The 23,166-nt window shown below is 57.3% G+C and overlaps 1 protein-coding gene across 4 annotated transcripts in view; it reads left to right on the forward strand.

Annotated features, from left to right (window-relative positions):
• Positions 1–23,166, forward strand: part of CDH4 (cadherin 4) — a 548,956-nt gene that overhangs the window by 481,790 nt on the left and 44,000 nt on the right. For all 4 annotated transcript variants that reach the window (XM_060284119.1, XM_060284120.1, XM_060284122.1 and 1 more), the window contains 2 exons: positions 1,658–1,802; positions 16,613–16,785. In XM_060284119.1, coding sequence (XP_060140102.1) covers positions 1,658–1,802; positions 16,613–16,785 — 318 coding nt within the window. The remainder of the gene's footprint in view (positions 1–1,657; positions 1,803–16,612; positions 16,786–23,166) is intronic.

A 23,166-nucleotide genomic window follows, 5' to 3' on the forward strand; every position in this document is an offset into this window, starting at 1 on the left:
GGAAGGACTTCCGCAGCAGGGCAGGTGCAGACCGGGGCTCCCGGAACTGGGGACTGACGGCGGCTGGGGCAGGTGGCTCGTGGAAACAACCGCACAGCATCCTGAGACGTTTAAACACGATGCTTCAAGCCTCTGCAAGGGGGCAGCCACACCACTTAGCGGGCTGCGGGTCCCGGGAATCAGCGCTCATTTGTTCCCTTCTGATGACTCAGATCACCTGGTCTGTGAAGCCAGCCTGGAGCTCCCCACTAAACACACTGTTTCAAGGGTAAAACTCCACCCAGGGCTGCCGGGCTGGGGCTGGCGTGCTGCCGTTAGCACGAGGCCCCTCCTGCAGGCAAGGATGGGCACCGCTGCCTCTCCCCTGAGGCTGGCAGAGCACAGGGTGCAGGGCACCGAGGGGGTGGCGTGGACAACTGTGGGTGGGGCCCCTGCTCAGAGACCCCTCCCCCCGGAGGCCTGGAGCACAGGCTCTTCTGGCCACCCTTGGCTTGGCACTGTCTTGGTGTAAAGACCCTGAGATCTGGTGTGTCCGGCTTGGAGGGTAACGTGATTTCCACAGAGAGATGGGGTCCGGGACATGGCTGTGTGACAGTCACAGCTCCGGCTGGAGAGACCCCAGGCAGGTCCCTTCCACTCGCCAAGACTTGGTTTTCCCGTCTAAATCCCAGGTCCCCAGTGGTCCTGCTCCAGCCCCTGCTGCTGCCTGCAGAGCTCAGCCACTCTGCGTGCCCCACGGAGGCCTCCACACTTGCTGTCCTCTTGGCCCCTTGTCCAGGGCTCAGCTCCAACGTCATCTCCTCTGACAGGCCTGCCTGGCCTCCTCCCCACCCCAGCGGGTCGCTGTGGTCACACGCGTTCTGTACTGCTTCCTTTCCTTCTCAGGGTCCGTCTCCCTTCTACACGAGAAGCCCCAGGGCAGCCCCGTGTCTCACTGAGCCATAGTCTAGGGTGCAGCCCAGTGCCTGGCACAGATAGGCCCTCGATAGATATTGACTGAGGGAATGGATTAATGAGTGAATGAGTGAATAAAAGAAAAAAATCCAGAAGTGAAGGGGTGAGTCTGAGCAGCCCCTCTGGACGCTGCAGGCCGAGTGGAGGGGGTCTCTTCCCTTTGTACCTTCAAGTCGTTCCCAGATGCAGTTCGCTGGAGCCCCTTCCCCAGCAGAGTGGGGGCTTCCACCCCAGGGCCCCTGTGAATGGGCAGCAGGGTGGCCTCACAGTGGACCCCCAAGTTCAAGGCCCCCATGTGTCTCTCCCAGGCCTGACCTCTCAGCAGCAGGAGTCTAAGCCCCCAGCCCTGGTTGGCACGAGCGGCCTTTGTGTAGCTACTCTAGGTGGACGTGAACCCTCATGGGCAGTAGCGTGGGGACGGTCTGCGTGGGTCCTGGGTGGGCATCGGCGTGGGCCCTCGGGTCGGTTTCAGGCTCCCATGGGACACCCGGTTTTGCGCTCTCGGGACCCTTCCCCATTTCCACAGAGAGCCGAGGCTCATGACGTGTCCCCGGGCTGCCCCTCGGGGGGCCCGGAGCTGTTACGTCACCACCGTCCCAGTGCTGTGGGTCCAAGGAAGCTGCTTTCGGCTGTTCTTAGGCGGCCGGGCAGGTGTGTCCCCACCGGGCGGCCGCCGGCGCTGATGGCGTGTGCTGCTTTCCAGCTCCGAGCCCACGCCGTGGACATGAACGGCAACAAGGTGGAGAACCCCATCGACCTGTACATCTACGTGATTGACATGAACGACAACCGCCCCGAGTTCCTCAGCCAGCTGTACAACGGCTCCGTGGACGAAGGCTCCAGGCCAGGTGAGCCCCGGGCCCCGAGGGCGGGCAGGGGCCCCACGCTAGGGGAGGGCCCCCACGCTAGGGGAGGGCCACGCAGCCGCCGCGGGGGCACCGTGGGACTCGTCGCCGACGCGTTTATTTTAGCAGGTGTTTACGAGTACCTACTGCGTGCACTGGGGAGCGGGGTCCCTGCTCCCCAGACCTCACGGTCCGGAGGGGCCACAGACAAAAGAGCAAAAACAGAGAATGAAGCTATTGCAGTGATGATTAGGCTCCGAAGGAAACCCACGGGGCACTGGGTCATGGGGCCGGCTGTAGATCAGGGAAGGTCCCTCTGCGGAGGCGCCCTGTGGGCCAAGAGCTGATGCGTGATAAGGAACAGCACTGAGAGAAGGGCTGGGAGGGAACTCGGGGTGGAAAGAGCATGTGCAAAGGTCCTGGGGCAGGTCAGAGAGCAGGCCGGCCACCTGGGGCCTCCTGGGCACCCTTGGGGTTTGATTCCAAGCACAACAGGAAGCCCGTGAGAGGGCCGACTCCCCGGCCCGAGGAGGTGAGCCGAGTGCCTGAGGCCTTGGTTCCCCTCAGAGCTGACCCAGAGCCTGTCTTCCCGTGGGCTCCTGTCCAGCATAAATGGTAACGGCCACTTTATAGCATCTGGCCTCTGGGTGACATAATGACCAGGAAGTGGGCACCCCCCTCTCCCCTTTAGACTCAGGGCCTGGGGAGGTGGAGGAAGCCGCCCCGGCCCCTTGGTGTGGATGTGAGGGGGAGCCCCAGCCGATGCTGGGACCCCCGCTCAGGGACCTGCAGCATCAGCTGGGAACACGTCACAGATGCATCGCTTGTGGCCGCACCTGCTGATTCAGACTCTGCAGGTGGGGCCCCGGGGCCAGCAGCCGAGCTCCCAGGTGATTCTGCACTTGCTTCCGTTTGAGAACCGCAACCCCGCTGTCTCCTGATTGGGGGCGGGGTTGTCCTTGGGACAACTGCTCAGCTCAGGTCGAGTGGGGAGCTGAGTCAAGCACCACTGCTGAGGTCCCTGCTGGGGCTGCCGGAAGTTACCGCTAAAATATAGGACTCGGGTTACATTTGAACTTCAGAGAAACAAGGGATCATTTTTGTGCAGGAGAATCGGGAACATACTTAGAGTAAGGGGTCTTGCTTGTTGATCTGAACGTCAAGTGTAACCGTCACGTGTAACCGTCAAGTGCATCTTAGAGGCTGCCCCTCCCTGGCTCCCCAGCGGGCACCCATCCTGGGAAAACGTCCCGGCTCTGGGGAAGGTCTGCGGTGCCGGGCAACCTGAGGCCAGCTTCCCGGGCCTCTGAGGAGGGGTCAGTGGGCGTCCGGCTTGGGGGGAGGCGGGGCCCGCGAAAGCAAACATTTATCGACCCTTCTCCCTTGGCTCCGTCTCGGGGCTGCTGCTGCAACAAGGTGGATTGCGTTTATGATTGATTGTCTCTCGGAATTGGGACGCTCGGGCCAGCCTGGTGTCAGCAAAGGGAACGGGATATGACATTATTTCTGCAGGAGCCCTGGGCAGCTGGGCCCTGCAGGCCCCTGAGGGGCAGGGGCAGGCGGCGGGTGGCCATATTAGCTACCAGCAGCCAAAGGAAACGGATGAGGGCTGCCAACAGCCAGCTCTTTAAGGATCAGGGTGGGGAGTGAGGGTGAGTGAGGGTCCCCAGTGGTCCTGCTCCAGCCCCCGCTGGAGCAGGGGAAGGGGCTTTCTCGTTAACAGAAGCGGCGGGTCCTCTCTCCCCAAGACCCAGGACGCTCTGTAAAGCTGCCTGGATGTCACAAATCAAGTCTCCCGCATCTTACTTTCAAATAGATCGATAGAGACAGTTTTCCCAAATGCATAACTGCCTTTACTCATTAGGATAACAAAAGCAGCAAATTACTCTGTCGCCCCCTCGAAATCCTGATAGGAGCATCCTCGGATAGCTGGGTGTGGCCTGGGCAGGCTGAGGGCTGGTGTTGTCCCTGACTGGTCCTTGATTCCCCAGACACTTTGAGCCTTTCTGGGACCTTTTGCACTAAATGTTGGCTGACTTTCGAAGCCCCTGGGGGCTCCCAGCTGCACCTCTGTTCCCGGAACAACCCTCAGAGGGGACCGGTGAGGTGCCTCCTTGTGCAAAGCCAGGGATGGAGCTGCACGGTGCCCCGTTGGACCCGGCTTGATGCCCTCGCTCACCCTGATGTCCAGACAAAGCGGGCACGGCATCCTCGGGGCAGGAGACTCCCGGGGACTTGGAAATAGTCTCTCCAGTTTCTTCCCTTACGCCAGTAAATTACAATAATGGAAGGGTTTTACACAGTGCCTTTGTGGGATAAGGAAAAACTACCGCCAGAAGTTAGTCATTATTTTCTGGAATGATAGGCTAATGAAGGGTTTCAGATGCACGTTCTAATGGAAAACAAATAGGAATGTGTGTTCAGCATTGACTCAGCTGGATAGGAACCTTCTAAGGTTTGGGAAGTTCACATGGGGACATCAGCAAGCCAGCTGGGGCCAGATCCCAGGCCGATCCCACATCACCCCGCGTCCTTCTCCCAGCCCCGGGCCCCTCAGTTTTATGAAATCCTCTCTGGCTTTGCTGGGCTGAATGGGCTCACACACGACTGTGGCTCCTACAACTGAGAAGCTAAATTTCTCCTTGTATTTAATACAAATAGCCACGTGCCACGTGTGGGTAGTGGCTGCCGTGTTGGGTCCCCACCCAGACGGGGCCCCCTGAAGCTGGTGCTCACCGCAGCAGTCCCTCCCCTCCCCCGGGAGCATCTGTCCCCTCCTGGTCTCATTGTCCCAAATCCTGGATGGAACTGGCCAGGGGCCACCAAGCCCCTTGGAGACTCCATGCCATGCTCCAGATGAGAGCAGAAAGGGAAGCACGTCCGCTGACCCCGCTTTGAACGTCTCACCGCGGGAGCTTTGCTCCCTGTGTACACGTCACCCCTGCCTTTCCAAACTCTGCCATGTCTGCAGAGCCCCGCCTTGACACCCACCCTATACTGTGTCCCCCCAATCTGCCTTGCCCACCCCCTTGAGGCGACCACCCCACACCCCCGGGCAAACGCTGCATCTGCAGGGGCGACTGTTTTTGCACACAGGACGAGCACGTTCGCTGTTTCCATGCACTCCCTCTGTCATGATGGGAGGGCAACTGATGTGCGTCCCTGTGCAGCAAAATGGGTCTTAAGTAAGCGGTCGTTTCTGCCAAGGCCTCTCTCCCTGGCTTTGAAATTGACTCTGAGCTCATCAGTTCAGATTCGTAATAATTTATAAGAATTATCTATCTGTAATAGGGATGTTTTCCATAAAGAATTGGAGTTTCATTGATTTCAAGTTCACCAGAAAGTGGAACCAAAATTAGGGTTCCCAAGAAGAAGGGTCCCACTGAAGTGAGAGGTGAGGAGGCTCAAGAGGACTGTGGCCTGGTGCCCACTGGGGCCTGGGGTCCACAGACGCATCTCAGGCCCCTGGGTGGGCAGGCGGCAGGCGGGCCAGGCTGTGTACAGACTTGAGCCAGCTCCCCAGGTATCGCCACCCCATGGACTCCTAGATGCGCTTCCCATGGGGTCTCATTGGAAGAGATGTCTTTTTAAGAAATCTTTTTATTTTGACATAGTTGTGGATACACATGCAGTTCTAAGAAATGGTACAGAGATGCCCCACAGATCCTTCACCCAGTTTATCCCGGTGGTAACATCTTGCAGAGCTGCCGTGCAGGGTCACACCAGGATGTGACATTGGTGCAAGCCCTGGCCCTCACTCAGACTTCAGCAGCCTTGCCTGCATGCGTGTGTGTGCGTGTGTGTGTGTGTGTGTGTGTGTGCGCGCGTGCGTGTGCGCGTGTCTCCATGTGCATGCGGTTTTATCACGTGTGCTGATTCGCGTGACCTCCATGGTCAAGACGCTAACGGTTCCGTCACGAGGACCCTCAAGCTGCCCTTTCAGAGCCACAGCCGTCTCCCCACCCACCCGCCATCCCTAACGCTTGCAATCATTGCTCTCATTTGTCTCTATGATTTTGTCATTTTAAGACGTTCATATAAATGGAATCATATGGTGTGTTACCTTAGGAGACTGGCTTTTTCCACTGAGCATAATTCTCTAGATACTCATCCAAGTGGTGTGTGTCCACAGTTCATTTCTCTTCATCGCTGAGCAGTCTGCGGTGTGGATGCGTTGCCCTTGTTCACCCTTTGAAGGGCATTTGGGTTGTTCCCAGTTTGGGGCCATAGTAAACCTCCAAGATCTTTCATCCCCATACAGACTTTTGCGTGAATGTAAGTTTTCATTTCTCTGAGACAGATACCCAAGAACGCAGTCACTGGGTGGCACGGGGAACAGGGGTTCAGCTCTGCGAGGGATGGCCACGCACTCTTCTGGAGTGACGGTGCCATCTTCTGTCCCACCACGTGGGTGGCCCGGCTTCTCCACGTCCTCGTCAGCACTTGGTGGTGTCGTGTTGCTTTAGCTGTTCAGAGCGGGGTAGTGGTATCTCATGGCGGTTTTCATTTCTGTTTCCCTGATGGCTGACGACCTTGGAGATCTCATTCTGTGTTTGTTTGCCATCCGCACATCCTCCTCGATGAGATGGCTCTCCATGTCTCTTGTCCATTTTCTAAATAGTTTGCGTTTTTAATCACTGAGTTTTGAGAATTCTTTACTTACTCGAGATACAAGCCCTTTGTCGGACATGTAGTTTGCAGGTATTTCCTCCCCCTCCGGGACTTGTGTTTTCATCCTCTTCATGGCATCCTTTGGGAGCAAGAGATCTTCATTTTGATGCAGTCCAGTTTTCCACTTTCCGTCGATGGATTGGGCTTGAGTATTGAGAACTCTTCCCAGGGCCTGGGTCCTGAAGGTGCTGTAGGCTTTGTTCTAAAGGTCGTGAGACTCCGCGTCCGGGTCGTTTCTCTGCTCGTGGACGCCCGGGCGCAGATGCTATAGGCTTTGTCCTAAAGGTCGTGAGACTTCGCGTCCGGGGGGGGGGTCGTCTCTCTGCTCGCGGACGCCCGGGTGCAGATGCTGTAGGCTTTGCTCTAAAGGTCGTGAGACTTCGCGTCCAGGTCGTCTCTCTGCTCGCGGACGCCTGGGCGCAGATGCTGTAGGCTTTGTCCTAAAGGTCGTGAGACTTCGCGTCCGGGTCGTCTCTCTGCTCGCGGACACCCGGGTGCAGATGCTGTAGGCTTTGCTCTAAAGGTCGTGAGACTCCGCGTCCGGGTCGTTTCTCTGCTCGCGGACGCCCAGGCGCTCCTGCACCGCTTGTTGGAACGGCTTTCATTGAGCTGCGTTTGTACTTTTGTCAGAACTCAGTTGGGCCTATTTGTGGGTCTGTTCCTGGGTTCTCTGCTTCTATCCGTTGATCTGCGTGTCTGTCCCTCTGCCAGCCCCACACTGCCTGGGTGACTGCGGCTCCATGGGAAGCCTTGACGTGGGGCGGAGTCGAAGGCTGTTGGAACGGCGCGTTAAGTGTTCAGACCCTGGCTGTCGCCTGTGTCCTCCCCAGGTGGACTGTGCACTTGGCAGGTGGCGTCGCGTGGCACTCAGCCACGCTTCTCAGAATCCAGGCGGCCGGCCACCATGTGGCCAGCATGCGGCGTGGCGGGGCCTCTGCCAGCTACTCCCTCTGTCTCATCGTTAAATGGAAGTAATGGTAGCGCCCACCTCCTGGAGTCAGCTGAGGGTGCCCACCTGAGGCTCCTGACACCTGTGCTATCGTTAATCATGTTATTAATATTAACGGGTATTAACTTATTAATATTGTTAAACGTTCTTACTCAAAATATTAGTTCATTTTCCCAACTCCAGCAAGTACATTGTCAGGTTGAACCTCAGATTGAACCATAAGACTCACTTAAAACCAGCTGTCCTTTATGTTACGTTCCAGCGTCCCTCGGGCCAACCTGCTGGTCTCCCTGATGGCCAGGCTAGACCTCAGACATGCGTTCTTCTGAATCATCACGAGCTCCCCATTGGCCACGTCTGAACAGTGGCAGTTTCCCAGCCTGGGCTGGGCCCCTGTCCCCAGGGCTGATGGGGAGGTTTGGGTGCACGTGCCTCTCAGGGATCTGCTGGATCCCGGAAGCATCTGGGAGGCGGGAGGGAGGATGCACAGGAGAGGGGAGGGGGAGGGGCCAACCCAGGGTGAGGCCACAGCCAGGCCTTGACCAGCCAGCACCCAGCAGCAGAGGGCGCCCCAGAGGAGAAGGTGGGGCCCCGAGGGGCTGCGGGAGCCCATCCAGGTGCCGGCTTCCCCATCAGGTGCCCACTCACCCTGGACCCGAGTCCTGTTCCCAGAGCTGGATCCAGGGGCAGCACTGCAGGGTGGATGCTGAGACCCTGGGAGGCCCTCCCCTAGGGCGGCTTTCTTCATCAGAAGCAAGAGCCCTCCTGCCCCTCGGGGTGACCCTCCGGGGTGCAAGCACATCTTAAAAGGCTGAGTTCTGAGTGAAATAAGTCAGAAAGAGAAAAACGAATACCGTACGCTAACACATATGTATGGAATCTTAAAACAAAATGATTCTCAAGAACCTAGGGGCAGGACAGGAATAAAGATGCAGGTGTAGAGAATGGACTTGAGGACACGGGGAGGGGGAGGGGTAAGCTGGGACGAAGTGAGAGAGTGGCATGGACATATATACGCTACCAAATGTAAAATAGATAGCTAGTGGGAAGCAGCCACATAGCACAGGGAGATCAGCTCGGTGCTTTGTGACCACCTAGAGGGGTGGGATAGGGAGGATGGGAGGGAGATGCAAGAGGGAGGGGAATGGGGATATATGTATACATATAGCTGATTCACTTTGTTATACAGCAGAAACTAATACACCATTGTAAAGCAATTATACTCCAATAAAGATGTTAAAAATAAATGAATAAAATAAAAGGCTGTGTTCTGCTCCTTTGAGAAGAGGAAACAACAGATTAAAAACAGCAGCTGGGGGGCCTTCCCTGGTGGTGCAGTGGTTAAGAATCCACCTGCCAATGCAGGGAACACAGGTTCAAGCCCTGGTCCGGGAAGATCCCACATGCCGTGGAGCAGCTAAGCCCGTCCGCCCCAACTACTGAGTCTGAGCTCTAGAGCCCACAAGCCACAACTGCAGAAGCCGACGTGCCTAGAGCCTGTGCTCCGCAACAAGAGAAGCCACCGCGATGAGAAGCCCATACACCACAACAAAGAGTAGCTCCCGCTCGCCACAACTAGAGAAAGCCCGTGCACAGCAACGAAGACCCAAGCAGCCAAATAAATAATTTAAAAAATAATAAAAAATAAATAAAAACAACTGGGCTCCCTGACCTGAAGCTTGTGAGCCCCGACTGCCTTGTCCCTCTGCTCTTCCTGAGCTCCTGAACCTGACTCGGGGCAGTGGGGAGGCCCCACGTCTCTGCAGGAGGCCTCAGGCTCCCCCTGCAAGGGGCGCACCTTCCGCTGAAGCTTTGATTATGCAGCCATCGCAGAAACACAGCACTGACCAAGGGCCTCCAGATGCTGGGTCCTGTCCTCAGGCCTCCCGATGGGATAACCTACTGCAACCTGACAGTCCTGTGACACAGGCACTTTGGAGATGAGGGAACGAAGGCGCAGAACAGGTAAGTAAGGACACAGCCAGTGACAGGTGTTACCAAACCAAACTCGGGTCCGCTCGCCCACACGGTACAACCTACTGACACGAGGTTGTGGTGAAGGAGAGTGCAGGTGTTTCCTGAAACAGCTCCAAACAAGGAGAACGGGTGGCTTGTGCTCAGAAACCCCGCACTCCCCAGAGGGTTTCAGCAGAGCGTTTTGAAAGGCCAGGTAAGGGAGTTGGCGGTCCCCGGGTACGTGATCAGCTCGTGCAAAATCCTCTGATTGGTTAATGGTGAAGTAACAGGGTGGGGTCACAGGCGTTCACATTACAATCCTCAGGCTCCAGGAGGCCTGTGGGCTACATGCTCAAGATCATCGGGGCTACGTCCTCATAACTGGAGCCCCCTTCCCTCTGCAGCAGCCATGGGTCCACGCCCTTTCCGACAGGCTTCTCCAGCTGGAAATGGGATTCACGGTGTCACCTCCTGCCCAGAGGCAGCCTGACCAGTCTCCTGGCATCTCTCAAGCCTTTCAAGTGTGTTGACTATTTTTTTAACAAAAGGGCTCTAGTTGGAATTTGTGCTTTCCCTAACCCCTTGTAACTGTGTGAGGGCCTATATTATAAATTTTGAAATTAATGTGCTTTAAAATATTAAATAGAGAAATCTACGTGCTGCAAATGAAGTCAAAGAAACCTTCATCTGTGTAATGCAGTTTCTGCTTAAATAGATTATTAGCGGGCCCCGGTTATTTATTTCTTGTATCTCTGTGCTGGCGGAGTCCCCCGAGATTAACGCCACGGACTGATGCACAGATGGCGCCAGATACCTGAAAGTCATCTGCGTGTTGAGAATTTAAATCTTTAGCCTCAGTGATTTGAGCGGAAAGCCAATTATGGAGCTGAATTCGTTTTCAAATTAAACTGCAATTTAAGGTTTGTGAAATTAATCCTTTAAGGCGCATGGCAGCGTTTGTACACGAGTTCCTCAGAAGAACCAAGAGTTTGCCTTCTCCCCCTTTTCCTGCTGGCGCGATTTATGAAGAGATGTCCGGCGTCTTGGGCAGCGGACAGCATGCCCTCTCAGAGGAAAATACAGAGTGATGTTCAGTTTCGTTAAGAAAAATGCAGGCCTCTCTACTAGGGGGAGAGGCCCAACGAGGCCTCCAGAGAAAGCCCTAGAAGGATGATTTTCTTCTCGTTCTCACAGCCCAGGTTATGGGGGCGAGACCTAACTCTCCAGTTACTACCGATGCTGCTGCAGTGAGTGGTTCCTGGCAGAGCGCTTAGCTGGGTGACGCGGCTGAGTCGCTCCCTCCCTCCTGTGGGCAGCCCAGGTGTGCCATGGCATTGCGGCTGCTGGGCGCTCACGGCTGCCTGTGGACCAGACCCGCCCCCACTGGAGAAGGCGAGAGGATCAGGGGGACCTTGATGCCAGGGTCACGCTTTCCCAGACACGCGGAGGCTGGCCCTGCTCACACCCCGAGACGTGGTGTGGCCACTGAACACTTGCTGGAGGGTTCGGGAAGGGGCACCCTCAAGTGTAAGGGGGAGACTGAGGCACAGGACATGGGCAAGGGGGCAGAAGCAGGGTGCCACCAGGGCAGAGCCTGGCCCCCAGATCAGCAGGCGTCGCCGAGTGCCCAGACGGTGAGTGGAGGCCACCTCCCCCAGGCAGCTCTCCAGGCCTCAAAAAGGAGTTCCTTCTGCCTCCGCCCCACTCTCTTCTTCTAGGAAGGAAGTGAGAGTCACGGGGCCCTTGCTCAGTTCCAGGGCCTTGCACATTTATATTTCATCTGGGTTTGTTTCCATGGCAACCCTGCCCGTTGGCCTTCGGGCTCAGAGCACTTGGGCATGCATGGGTCACCTGACCACGGAGTGGTGGCCATGGACCATTCAAGTTTCCAGAATCTTTCTTGAAAGAAACCAAATTGTGATTAAGGCTGAAGAAAAAGTCCCATCAGTTGCCTTATTTCTTTTTTTAAGTAACATTTTACCTTCTGTTAATCAAGTGATAATCTTTGGAGGAAACTTGAGAGATACAGAGAAAATCACAAAGAAAAACATCACAGTCTCCCATCTTGCCTGCCACGCAGAGATTGCCATGAGCACAGTCGTCAAAGATCCCTCTGGTCTTATCTCCCTGCATGAACACGTTATATTAAAGAACACAGTTTAGAAACTGGATTGTTTTCCGTTTTGCTGTATATCGTGAACATTTCAAGCGTCACGAAATATTCTGGCTTTAAACAGTTCCGTCGTGGGAATGTACCACGATTTGTTTAGCCAACACCCAGTTGTCAGGCGTTCGGTGTCACGTACTAGTTGATCATGCTCCTTGCTTATCTGCACCACTGGATGTGAGCTTCGCAGGTCAGGGACTTTTTTTTTTATTTGAGACCATTGTTGACCCACACGTGCTTGTGCAGCAAAGGACAGAGAGAGTCCCTCACCCAGTGTTTCCAACAGTAACATGGAAATAAATGAAGACCAGCCAGTGGGAACCAGCAGAGGCTGTGTGTTCAGAGCAGGGGGGTCACCAGCCACCATCACAGGCAGAGACTCGAAGGCGGGCAGAGGACCAGGGAGCTTCATGGTAGAGAAGGGGGCTCAGGTGTGCCTTGGTGGGGGCTGGTAGTGGGGGCCTAGAACGGGGCGTCCCATGTGAATATCTGGGGGTGCGCTTCAGCTTCTCTGGCTGATTGCTTTTAATCTGCATCTGATGACTCTGTTATTGGAATCTCCCTGGTCTGGTCCTGGTCAGTTCTTTGTCTCTGTTTTCAGTCAGGTTTTGTCTTCTTGTGTGCCTGGTTCGTGACGTACTGTGCCTTGTGTATGAAGTTGTAGAGGTGACTTGAGGGTAAGATGTTACCTTTGTCTATGAAAGATGTGCTTTCGCTCCTGACAGGGAGTCTGGTAACCTTAGATATCAGAGCCTAAGTCACCTTAATAGAGCTGTGCCCCCGTCGGCTAGGACGGTTCCTTTCCTGTTCGCCCTCACTCCCAGCGCGCTGCCCTTCCGGGTCCAACCCAAAGACTCGAGCATTTTCCAGGCTCCACCCTCATATGGCAGGCCCTAAGCGCAGTGTTTTTACCCCCATTCCCATCAGTCTGTTGAAAGCTCCATGTAGCTCTTCAGCTGTCAGAAGCCGATTTGGAATCAGCAAATGTCTTTTTTTTTTTAATGTTTATTTATTTATTTGGCCGTGCCAGGTCGTAGTTGCGGCACGTGGGATCTTCGTGGCCGCGTGCAGGATCTTTAGTTGTGGCGTGTGGGATCTTAGTTCCCCAGCCAGGGATCAAACCCAGGCCCCATTGGGGGCACGGAGTCTTAACCACTGTACCGCCAAGGAAGTCCCTGGAATCAGCAAATGTCTTGAGAGGAAAGATGGCCCCCAGTCTCGGGTTCTCCCTTCCGGCCTGCCCCACCCTCCCTGAGTCTGTGTCATTGTATCTCTCTAGTGCCCTTAATGAGGTGTTTTTATTTCACGTTGGGTCCGGTTTTTCTAGTTTTCCTCAGGAGGAAGATGGGTTTAAAATAACATTGTCCACCATTTGCTAAAAACAGAACCTCCTGGATTTCTTTTAAATACTTAATGCCTCTGGGGAAATTCTACTGATAATTAAATTCATTAAAATTGGGTTTACAGGGCTTGCCTGGTGGCACAGTGGTTAAGAATCCGCCTGCCAATGCAGGGGACACGGGTTCAAGCCCTGGTCTGGGAAGATCCCACATGGCCGTGGAGCAACTAAGCCTGTGCGCCACAACTACTGAGCCTGTGCTCTAGAGCCCGCAAACCACAACTACTGAGACCACATGCCACAACTACTGAAGCCCGCATGCCTAGAGCCCATGTTCCATAACAAGAGAAGCCACTGCAATGAAAAGCCCATGCACTGCAACAAAGAGTAGCCCCCCTCGCTGCAACTAGAGAAAGCCCACACATAGCAACGAAGACCCAATGCAGCCAAAAATACATAAAATAAAATAAAATAAATTGGGTTTGCACACTGTTTGAGAATAGCCATTGCGTGAAGTTAGGTGGGTGTGTTTGATGAATGTTTTTCCTGAGGTTCTCAAAACACTGAAGTTCCATATTTTTTCCCCTAGAAGACACTTAATAAAGACGTGTTGAATGAATGAATAAATGTCCTAGTGGGTTTGCAACATCTTGGTCTGACTGCAACCAGTTCTCCATGAAATCCGGTGAATGAGTTAGCATTCCCACTACCAACCCTCGCCCCCCGCACTCCTGGCTGCATGCAGTCTGTGTTCTCTGCGTGTCTTCAAAACATAAATTTGACCTGCTCTCCTGATGAAAATACTGCCCTGTGGTCTTAGAATAAAGTCCAGAATCCTCGCCGTGGGCCCAGCCCACCTCCAGCCCCATCACATGCCCCCTTTCCCCGGTTCCTCAAGCGTTTGGAGCTCTTCTCTGCCCCAGGGCCTTGGCCTCCTGCCCAGAGTACCCCCCGTCCCCTCCCTACCCCACCACCCCCATCTCTCAGGTCATCCCTGCTTCCTCCGTAGCACCCCACGTACCTCATTATTCTACATATTCATTCATGCTAGCGTTCTTCCCCCTTCCAAGGACTTATTGCAGCTGGCGATGATCTGTGTCTCCCTGTTTGTTCTCTCTGTCCTCACTGGCATGTTCGGGGTGGGACCTCATCTGCTTGTTCTCTTCCTACGTCCTGAGCACAGAGCCTGGTGTCTGCACACAGCAAGTGCTCACTCAGTAATTGTGGGCTGAGTAGCCCCGCACACTGGAATGTCATTCAGCCATAAAAAGGAGTGAACCTTGAAAACGTTAGGCTCCTCGAAAGACGCCAGACACAAAGGCCGCATAGTATATGACCCCGTTTATGAGCTGTGTTCAGAAAACGCCAATCTGGAGACAGAAGGTAGATGAGCATTGCTGGGGGCTGGGGAGGAGGAGGGAGCAGCTCATTCATTCATTCATTCATTCATGCGTGCATGCTGTGCCGGGTCTTAGTTGCGGCACGCAGGACCCTCGTTGCAGCATGTGGTATGCAGACTTCTTAGTTGCAGCATGCGGACTCTTAGTTGCGGCAGGCATGCAGGATCTAGTTCCCCGACCTGGGATCGAACCCAGGCCCCCTGCACTGGGAGTGTGGAATTTCACCCACTGGACCGCCAGGGAAGCCCTGGGAGCGACTCTTAACGGATACAGGTTTCTTTGGGGGTGACAGAAGTTCTGGAGTTAGATACGCCCTGTTGACAATTGCACTGACTTGTGCACTTTAAAAGGGTGAATTTTCTGATGCATGAATTACATTTTGATAAAAACTATGTAAATCTGTGGATTGAACAAGTCGGGGGAGGGAGGCGCTGCGGGCCTAGAGCTCCTGGGCCCTCGCTTCCTGCAGCGTCCCGCCCCACCCAGGCTGGGACTTCCCGTCCTTTCAGTGTGAAAAGTCTGGTCCTGGGCCCATTCCTCTCTGATTGGTGGATGAGAATAGAAAACCTGTGCCCTGTAGACAGATTTCCACTTTCCTGTCCCTGTTTGCTCTCCTTTCTGTTGTATCGAATGCATTTGCTTTGAGAAGCTTTTATTCAGTAAAAGCTGAAAGTTAAAGCCAGTTCCCAGTCACGCCCTCGCTGCTTGCGGCGGGGCTGGACGCGGGAAGGCAGGAGGACCTGTTCTGTGCACACATCCGCGCAGCCAGAACACTGGGAGGATTTGGAAAAGGCTCCCTGCCCGGACCACGCAAGGGTCTCCACCACTGTCTGCCCAGTTCCTAGCACCATGCCGGTCCAGAGCAGGTTGCCCAGTGCATGTTTGATGACTAAAACACCCACCCGTCACCACCTTGGATCCCAGCAGGCCTGGAGGCCCGGCTGCACAGCCAAGCCCCAAGCCCAGTTCAGTCTCAGCTTAAGCCAGCGCCCCCAAGAGGATGGTGCCCACACTCCTTCCCCCCGTGGGCCCTGGGAACGTAGAGCTGAGCGAAGGACACGCAGCTCAGGACTAGGGCCCCACGCCTGGCTCCAGGGGCGCTCACAGGGCCGGGCGCCCGTGCCAGTCAGAGCTCTGGGTTGCAGGCGACGAAAGCTCAAACTGAAATGACGTGAGGCAAGAAGGGGAATCTGTCGGTTCAGGTACAGAGTCTGTAAGGTACCGTCTCCTCGATGTGCTGTGAGCCTAAAACCGCTTTGTAAAAGAAGCCCTAATTGTTTTAAGCGTGGAGGCAACAGCTTCAGGTGCCGCTTGACCCAGGGGCTGCCCGGTAGGCGGTGCTCACCAGAGCCCCTCTTGGTTTTGTTTCCTCCGAGATGGCCCTGTCCTTCACTCTCCTTCCTTGTGGCACAAAGTGACCACAGCCCCAACCTCACACGCTGACCCAGCCGAGGCCAGCAGCAGGGACAGTACGCTGGTTTCCCAGTAACCCTGCGAGCACCTCCACCTTGATCACAGGCCCTGACAGAGTAAGATGCCCACCGTGGACCCGATCACTGTGGCCAGGGGAGGGGTGTGCTGTCCAGCCAGGGCCTACCGCCGTGGGGAAAGGGGGATGCCAGTAGGAGCCCCACGTGCCGCTCTCAGGAGTCAGGGGACCTTGCCGGAGCGTCCCCTGCGGACCTCAACCCTGGCGTGTGGATGGGAAATGGCGTGGGCGGCTCACTGGCCCGGGCTCGGAGGTGCAGGTGACCACGTGTCCTCGCGCACCCTGGATTTACTACTCCATCTGCCCCTGTGCCCCGTGTGCACAGCTCCCCCCACCCCCGAGGGGGCTCTTCTCACTTAGCTTCCTCAAGTGCCTGTTGTGCCCCTTCTGTACACCCAGCCCTGTTTTTTACCGCGTGCCGAGTCGCGGCCGTGCAGTCCTCCACGTGGGATCTGGATCCTCGGCAAACGCTGCCGGCCAGCGCCTTGGGCCGTGTGGCTCAGGAGGGAGAGTGCTGGGCTCTGAGCCAGAATCGCTGGCTCCGCTGTCCCCAGGCGGCTCCCCCTCCTCCAGGGCCTCCATCTCTCTGCCTGCTGATGACCTCAGAGCAGACTTGAGCTCGGCAAGAAACCCGCCGGTGGTTCTGCAGGAGTGTGTGGGGCTGGGAGGGACGGGGCACTTCCCAGGGCCTGGCAGGCCCCCAGCCCGTGGGAGGGGAAGGACTCACACCATGTCCAGCCTCCGGGGAGACATGGTCCCGGCTGACGTCTGCCAGGGTGCGGGCGCGGGCCCACAGTGGGTGTGGTTGGTGAGTCCCACGTGCGCTGCCGTCTCTGTTCCAGGCACCTACGTGATGACCGTCACAGCCAGCGACGCTGACGACGGCACCACGGCCAATGGGATGGTGCGCTACCGGATCGTGACCCAGACCCCGCAGAGCCCCTCCCAGAACATGTTCACCATCAACAGCGAGACAGGGGACATCGTGACGGTGGCGGCCGGCCTGGACCGAGAGGTGAGGAGGCCGCCGTGGGGGGGCGGGGGGCGCTGGTGCTGCCGCCGCTGCTGGGGCGGGGGGACCTTTCCCACTAGGCACAGCAGGGTGTCTCCAGGCACTGGGCCACGTGGTCCCGCCTGGGCGAGGCTTGGCAGGGACGGTGCCCGGCGGGGCTTAAGCTGCACAGTGTAAATACGTCTCTGGGACCCGTGCCAGTGGAGCTGTGCGATGGGGCAGGTGGATCGCGTGTGCAGGCAGCGGGTCACGTGTGTAGGCAGTGGGTCGTGTGTGCATATGCAGTAGGTCACGTGTACCTGTGGTGGATCGTGTGTATTGCAGCGGATCGCGTGTATATGCGGTAGATCACGTGTATATGCGGTAGATCACGTGTATATGCAGTGGATCACGTGTGTAGGCAGTGGATTGTGTCCACAAAGTGGTGTTGTGAGATGAATGGAGCTGACTATGGAGAAATCAGGGGAGGCTTCTCAGAAGAGGTGGCCTTGCTCTGAGCCTTGGAGGCTGATAGAATCAATCATATTTTCTTCTCTTTGGGACTAAGGACCCGCTTTTCCTGAACGCTGCACACCAGACGTCTAACTGGTTCCGAGCGATCACAGATCCCACTGAGCAGGTTCCTCCTCTCGATCACTGAGCGCTGACTTTGCGCTAGAGGCTGCCGAGGGTCGGGACCGACAGCAGCACACAGGGCGAGTGGTGTCCCCGCTCGCGGGGGGCTCACTCTGCAGAGGGAGAAACAGGCAAGAGGGATTAGTCCCCACGAGATAAACGAATTCAGGCAGCGGAGTGGGTTATAAAGAAAGAGCATCGCGCACCGTCCACAGAGGGTGGGGGCTGGGCCTGGAGCATCAGGGATGTCCCTGTTCTGTCCCGGGAAGGGAGTTGTACGCGTGTCCCAGGGCTGTCCTAACAAAGGAAATTAGCCTCTGACAGTTCTGGGGACCAGAAGTCCAAGATCCCAGCGGCCTCAGGCCCCAGCCCGGCAGCAGAGGGGCCTGTCCTCCTCCCACGCAGGCAGATCCCCGCGCGCTGCCCGGCACAGCCTCAACGGGCCTCCGCCACCTCTAAGGAGCTTCTGTTCATTGCTTGATGAGTGTGGACTTCAAGTTCAGGAAACAGAGAGGCGGGGAGCAGGCGGTACCCAGCCCACGGGCCCGGAGCACCCGGACCTCCGTTAGAGATAAAGAGCAGCTCGGCTGCACGGCTCTGCTGGGAGCCTGGCTGTGATGTTGGGCCTTGGAGAAGGAAAGAGGCATTTCTGGGGCCTCTGTCTAGAGGACAAAGGGGCAGCACCCAGAGGACCCTTCTGGAAGTCTGCAGAGCAGGGAGAGGCCCCACCTCAGAAAGCTCAGAGAAGCTGCCGGTTCCGAAGACGCAGGGCGGCTCTGGGTGCCGCGCCCCTGCTTCCCTGAACAGGTGGGGTGCAGGCCGTTCCGGTTCGCATTTATTTATGAACAAACCAGCAGGTGTGGAGGGAGGGACAGACAGCCAGGAGCAGTGGGAGGAGGAATACCGCCAACGTTTCGTGGGCATTTCTGCTACTCATTTTCCATTCTTTTGTAAGCGTGTGCCGAGCTCCCGCCCGTGGGCAGAGCCTGTTCTAGACACCGGGGTGCCCCAGGGACCCCACGGGAGGTCAGTGCGGGCTAGGCACTGTACAGTGCACGTTATCACATCTTAGTCCTTGAAACCGCCCTGGGGGGAAGTTCCAGTAGTAGCATTTCTTTCCAGGTGAGACAGGCAGGGCTGCGGGGGCTCTCAACTGCCCAGGGCTGCAGCGTCTCAAGAGAGGCGTGGCCCCCGGCAACCTGGATTCTTAACCCTTTCCAGGGGGCACCCCAGGAGAGGCTCCACCCTGCCAGGTGAGACACAGGCCACCCAGCTAGATCTGAGCTGCAGACAAACACAGATCGTGTTTCCTGCAAGCGTGTCCCAAATATTGCATGGGACTTATTCATACCAAAAATTGTCAGTTGTTTGTGTGAAGTTACATATAACTGAACGGTCCCTGGTTTTTTTTGCCTCGTCTGGCAACCGAGCCTGAGGCAGCCACCCCACTCTGGGCCCGGTGGGCGATCCCTCCTCCTCAGTGCCACAGCGGCACCTGGCAGGGAGGGGCTGACAGGCAGCAAGGTCCCCGAGAGCCGGGCCTGCAGATCACGGGGAGCTGGCCGGGCGGGTGGACATGACGTGCGAGGTTCCTGCCCGGCTGGGCGAGCCATCAGGTCCCGTGAGTGTGGCCGGCACCAAGCGGCCGGGGCTGTCGCTGCGACACGACGCGCCCTGGAGCGGAAGCCGTAGCACTCGCTCGGCCGCTGGAGGCCCCTCCTTCCCCGGGAGCGAACCTGAACACCTGCTCCGCAGACACCGCAGGCCGGGGAACATCCCGGTGGGTGTGCCAGGCAGTGCACCCTCACTTCAGGGAGCCTGGTGGCCTCGTCCCTCACTTAACGCAGACCCAGGACCTCCAGAGCCACCCACTGTCTCAGGCTCTTGGTCGCTGCAGAATCGCGTGGACCTTCCTCCCGGCTCCAGCGGTGACCCTCCTTCCCCATCCTTGCCCTGCGCCCCCGCGCGGCACCTGGCTGCCCGGCGCCGGAGGGACCGGCCCCGCCGAGTGGGCGGAAGCAGCCGGATGGCACCTGGCTCCACCCTGCGTCCTCCGGCCTCCACCCGGCTCAGTCCCGCCCGGAGGCCTGGCCGCTCCTTTGGGGCGGCCGCTGGGCCAGTCACGCCAGCTGTGCACCCACCTCCCCCCAGAGCAGGTGGTTGCTGGATCTCAGGCAGGTCAAGTGAAAGTCTGTACTAACTAGTGCGTCCGCGGACCGTGGGCTGCAATGATCGCGAGACAGCCGCTGGCCGCTCCTCCTGGCCACTTTCCCCGCTGCGCCACGAGCCCTTAGGCTTGGGGTGGGCAGCCTGGGAGGGCCCAGCCCGGGAAAGGACAGCCCCGAACAGAGGGAGCGGGGGAGGGTGGCGGGCAGGACCAGCGCTCTGAGGCCCCGGCGCCCCGTGGCCTGCCCCCGACCACGCACCCTTCAGCCTTGAGCTCTCCCCTCTCCGGCCGTCTGGTCTTTTCCATCTTCTCACCAGACGTCACCTCCTCAGGGAGGCCTCCCTGACTCCCTCTGCTCTCACTGAACCGGCCCAGTTCCTGCAGAGCCCAGCGCAGGGGAGACGCCACGTGGGCTTATCTCCTCTGCTGGGGGTTCCCTCCTGCCACAGGCTCGGGGGGCCGGGCCAGGCCTGAGGCTGGGCTCCGTGCCTGGTGCGTCGAAGCTGCTCGAGAAGTGGTAGCTGTTGGCGCCACCGCTGCCATGAGGGCCCTGCTCCAGCGGGGACAGCACTGCTTGTCCCAAACCTGGACACATGCCCAGGGGTCTCCTCCTGCCTCAGCCGCCGCCTCTCCTCTTTCTGCTCAGGAATCCAGGTGCTTCAGTGTAGTCTCTGTTTATGGATAAGACGAGGCACAGAGAGGGAAGAAGCTTGCCCAGAGTCACACAGCAGGGAAGGGAAGGCTGGCATTTGAACGCAGGCGGCTCCCTGCCCTCAGCCTGTGCTGGGCTGCTGGCTGGGGCGGGGGTTGCGGGGAGGCGGGGTGTGTGAGATTCCGCCCGCCAACGTGTCCTTTCCGAGATCTGAACCCTAGGCCTCCCCCCTCCCTCCCTTCCTCCCCTGCCCCTTCCTCTCTCGGTCTCCATAAGGAGGGTTAACCTCCCATAACACTGGCCCCAGACTGAGCTTTTCCTGGCCCAGAATTGAAGCGGGAACCGTCTCCCACTGTGAGTCCGTCTGACTTCTCGCCACTTGGATGCCCCTCAAAACTGTCCCAAGTACGAGGGGGGATCCGTGTCCAGGCTTTGGGAATCTCAGATGGTCCATGGACCCTGGAGTGGCCAGTGGAAAGGAGGCCCAGCTGCTGAGTGTGCGTCTCAAGGAAAGGGAGCATGTGTACTTCCTGGCAGAAGCGAAGGGCGTCCCTACGTGTTCACTCTGTCGACGACACGTGTAGGACCCAGCATGCAGCTTCCCCACACGCTTCAGTGGCCAGGACCCCCTCCCCGCTGAGTCTGTCCGCAAACTCACCTGGCTGGCCCATCGAGGTACCCTGTTTCTTCCTTTTTTACATGTCACCCGCACCCTGGCACTGGGCCAGAGCTGCCGCCACCTCCTGCCTAGACCAGGATGGCACCCGCCCAGGCGCTCTCCCAGCCCCGCCCCCGCCCTACAGTCTGTCCTCAGTCAGCAGCCAGGCGATCGTGTCCACGTGCCAATCCGGTCGTCGCTGCCTTCTCAAACCCTCCTGTGCCTGCCCATCTCCCCAGAGTGGAGTCCACGTGGCCCCTGCTCCCTCTCCACCCTCCAGCGCCCGCTTCCCCGCTCGCTGGCCACAGTGAGCCCCTGCCCCAGGGCCTTTGCAGGTCTGGCCGCTTTTGCTGAGCGCCGCGTTTTCGAGGTTCATCCACATTGTAGCCGGGGTCAGTGCGTCCCTCCTTTTCCGCCGCACGGACAGGCCACGCTTCGCTCGTCCCCTCGTCTGATGGTGGGTGTTTGGGCTGCTTCCCCCGTGACAGGTGCTGCTGCGAACACAGGTACAGCACCTGCCTGAACGCCTGTTGCTGTTCTCTCGGGTGCACGCCTAGCTGTGGACTTGAGGTCGTAACATGTAACTTCCCGGGACCTGCAGCCAGTTTTCCACGGCGGCCACACTCCCTTAGCCTTTTGGGATAAGTCTCGATGCACTTGAGTGAACAAGGTCATCAGTCTTGGGGCTCCTCCTCCCCCCAGGGCCCATCTCGTGGGTCCCCAGTCACATTCTCGGGCCCTGGGCGGACACCCGAGGGCTGAGCACACGAGAACCAGACCCAGGCAGGAGGCCCGGCCCTTGGTGTGCTCTGTCTCCCAGCAGTGACCCTCGGCACTGGGCACAGGCTGACCCAGCCCCGGGAGCAGTGGGGACGGTGGGGTCCAAGCTGCACCGCTGGCTGCGTGTCCCGGCGGCCCTGCGTGGAGAGGGCTGAGCGCGCGCAGGGTGCGGGGATCTTTGATGCTTTTCTCGGGCAGGCCAGCCAGATGCATTATTGATGGATGTTCTGCAAAATTTAAATGCTGAGCTACGGGGAGGTGAGTGAAAACCCCAGGGACACCGCTTGCGGTTTTCTTCCCTCCTCTTGAACTTGAAAACGGCAAATCGCGTTTTAATGAACTCACTTCGGCACCACCGCTGCGCGGCTGCAGGGGATCTGCACCCGGCAGGAGCAGGGGGTACTGCTGGGCAGCGGCCCAGGCTGGCCGGCGGGGGCACCTGCTCGGTACACCCACGGGTGGCAAGCGGCTGTCGCCAACCATCCTTCAGCGGGCCGCCCACTCCCCCACCCACCTCCTTCCCGCTCCACTGGGGTGGGCGTGTCGGTAGGGAGAGCAAAGGTGGAGGAGGAACGCCGGCCGGTCCAGAGCTGGGCCCAGGGTCATCTCTTAGTCCCAGGAAGCCGGTTGCTGGGATCCAGCCTCCAACCGCCAGGCCCCAGGCACACGGCTCACCAGCCCGGACCCTGACGGAGCCACCTGGCCCACCAAAGACTCAGTGTGGTCACCTGCAGAGTGCGGAGGGTGTGACGCCCCTACTCCCCAGGGCTGGTCGGAGGTCGGGGTGGAGGCTGAGTGTGGTCTGTGGAGTCACCAGCAGGCGGCGTTAGAGCAGCACCGAAAACAGCCCCAGGCAGTCCGCTCCCGCAGGGCTCCCTCACCCGGCCTCGCGTAAACCGTGAAATGCAGTAAGGCCAGGGATCAAGGCCCGGAGGAAAGCTTTTTATTTTATTTATTTATTTTGATATTTAATTTTTGAGCTTTAATGGACATTAAACATAACATAAACTAAGGATTTAGGTATAAAATACCTATTTTTAGAGGTGCATTTTAGGATTCTGCAAGGAAGTTCAAGATGCCGTTTATGTTCCCTTTCATTGCTGTTCTGTTTATCTATTTATACATTACCACCATCTCACATTGATTCTTTTTTTGAATTTTATTTTACTTATTTTTTTATACAGCAGGTTCTCATAAGTTATCCATTTTATACATATTAGTATATATATGTCAATGCCAATCTCCCAGTTCATCACAGCACCCCCCCACCGTGCCACTTTCCCCCCTTGGTGTCCATACGTTTGTTCTCTGCATCTGTGTCTCTATTTCTGCCTTGCAAACCGGTTCATCTGTACCGTTTTTCTAGGTTCCACATATATGCGTTAATATACGATAATTTGTTTTTCTCTTTCTGACTTACTTTGTATGACAGTCTCTAGATTCATCCATGTCTCTACAAATGACCCGATTTCGTTCCTTTGTATGGCTGAGTGATATTCCATTGTATACACG

The sequence above is a fragment of the Globicephala melas genome, chromosome 15 (genome assembly GCF_963455315.2).
Source record: "Globicephala melas chromosome 15, mGloMel1.2, whole genome shotgun sequence".
Classification (NCBI taxonomy): Eukaryota; Metazoa; Chordata; class Mammalia; order Artiodactyla; family Delphinidae; genus Globicephala; species Globicephala melas.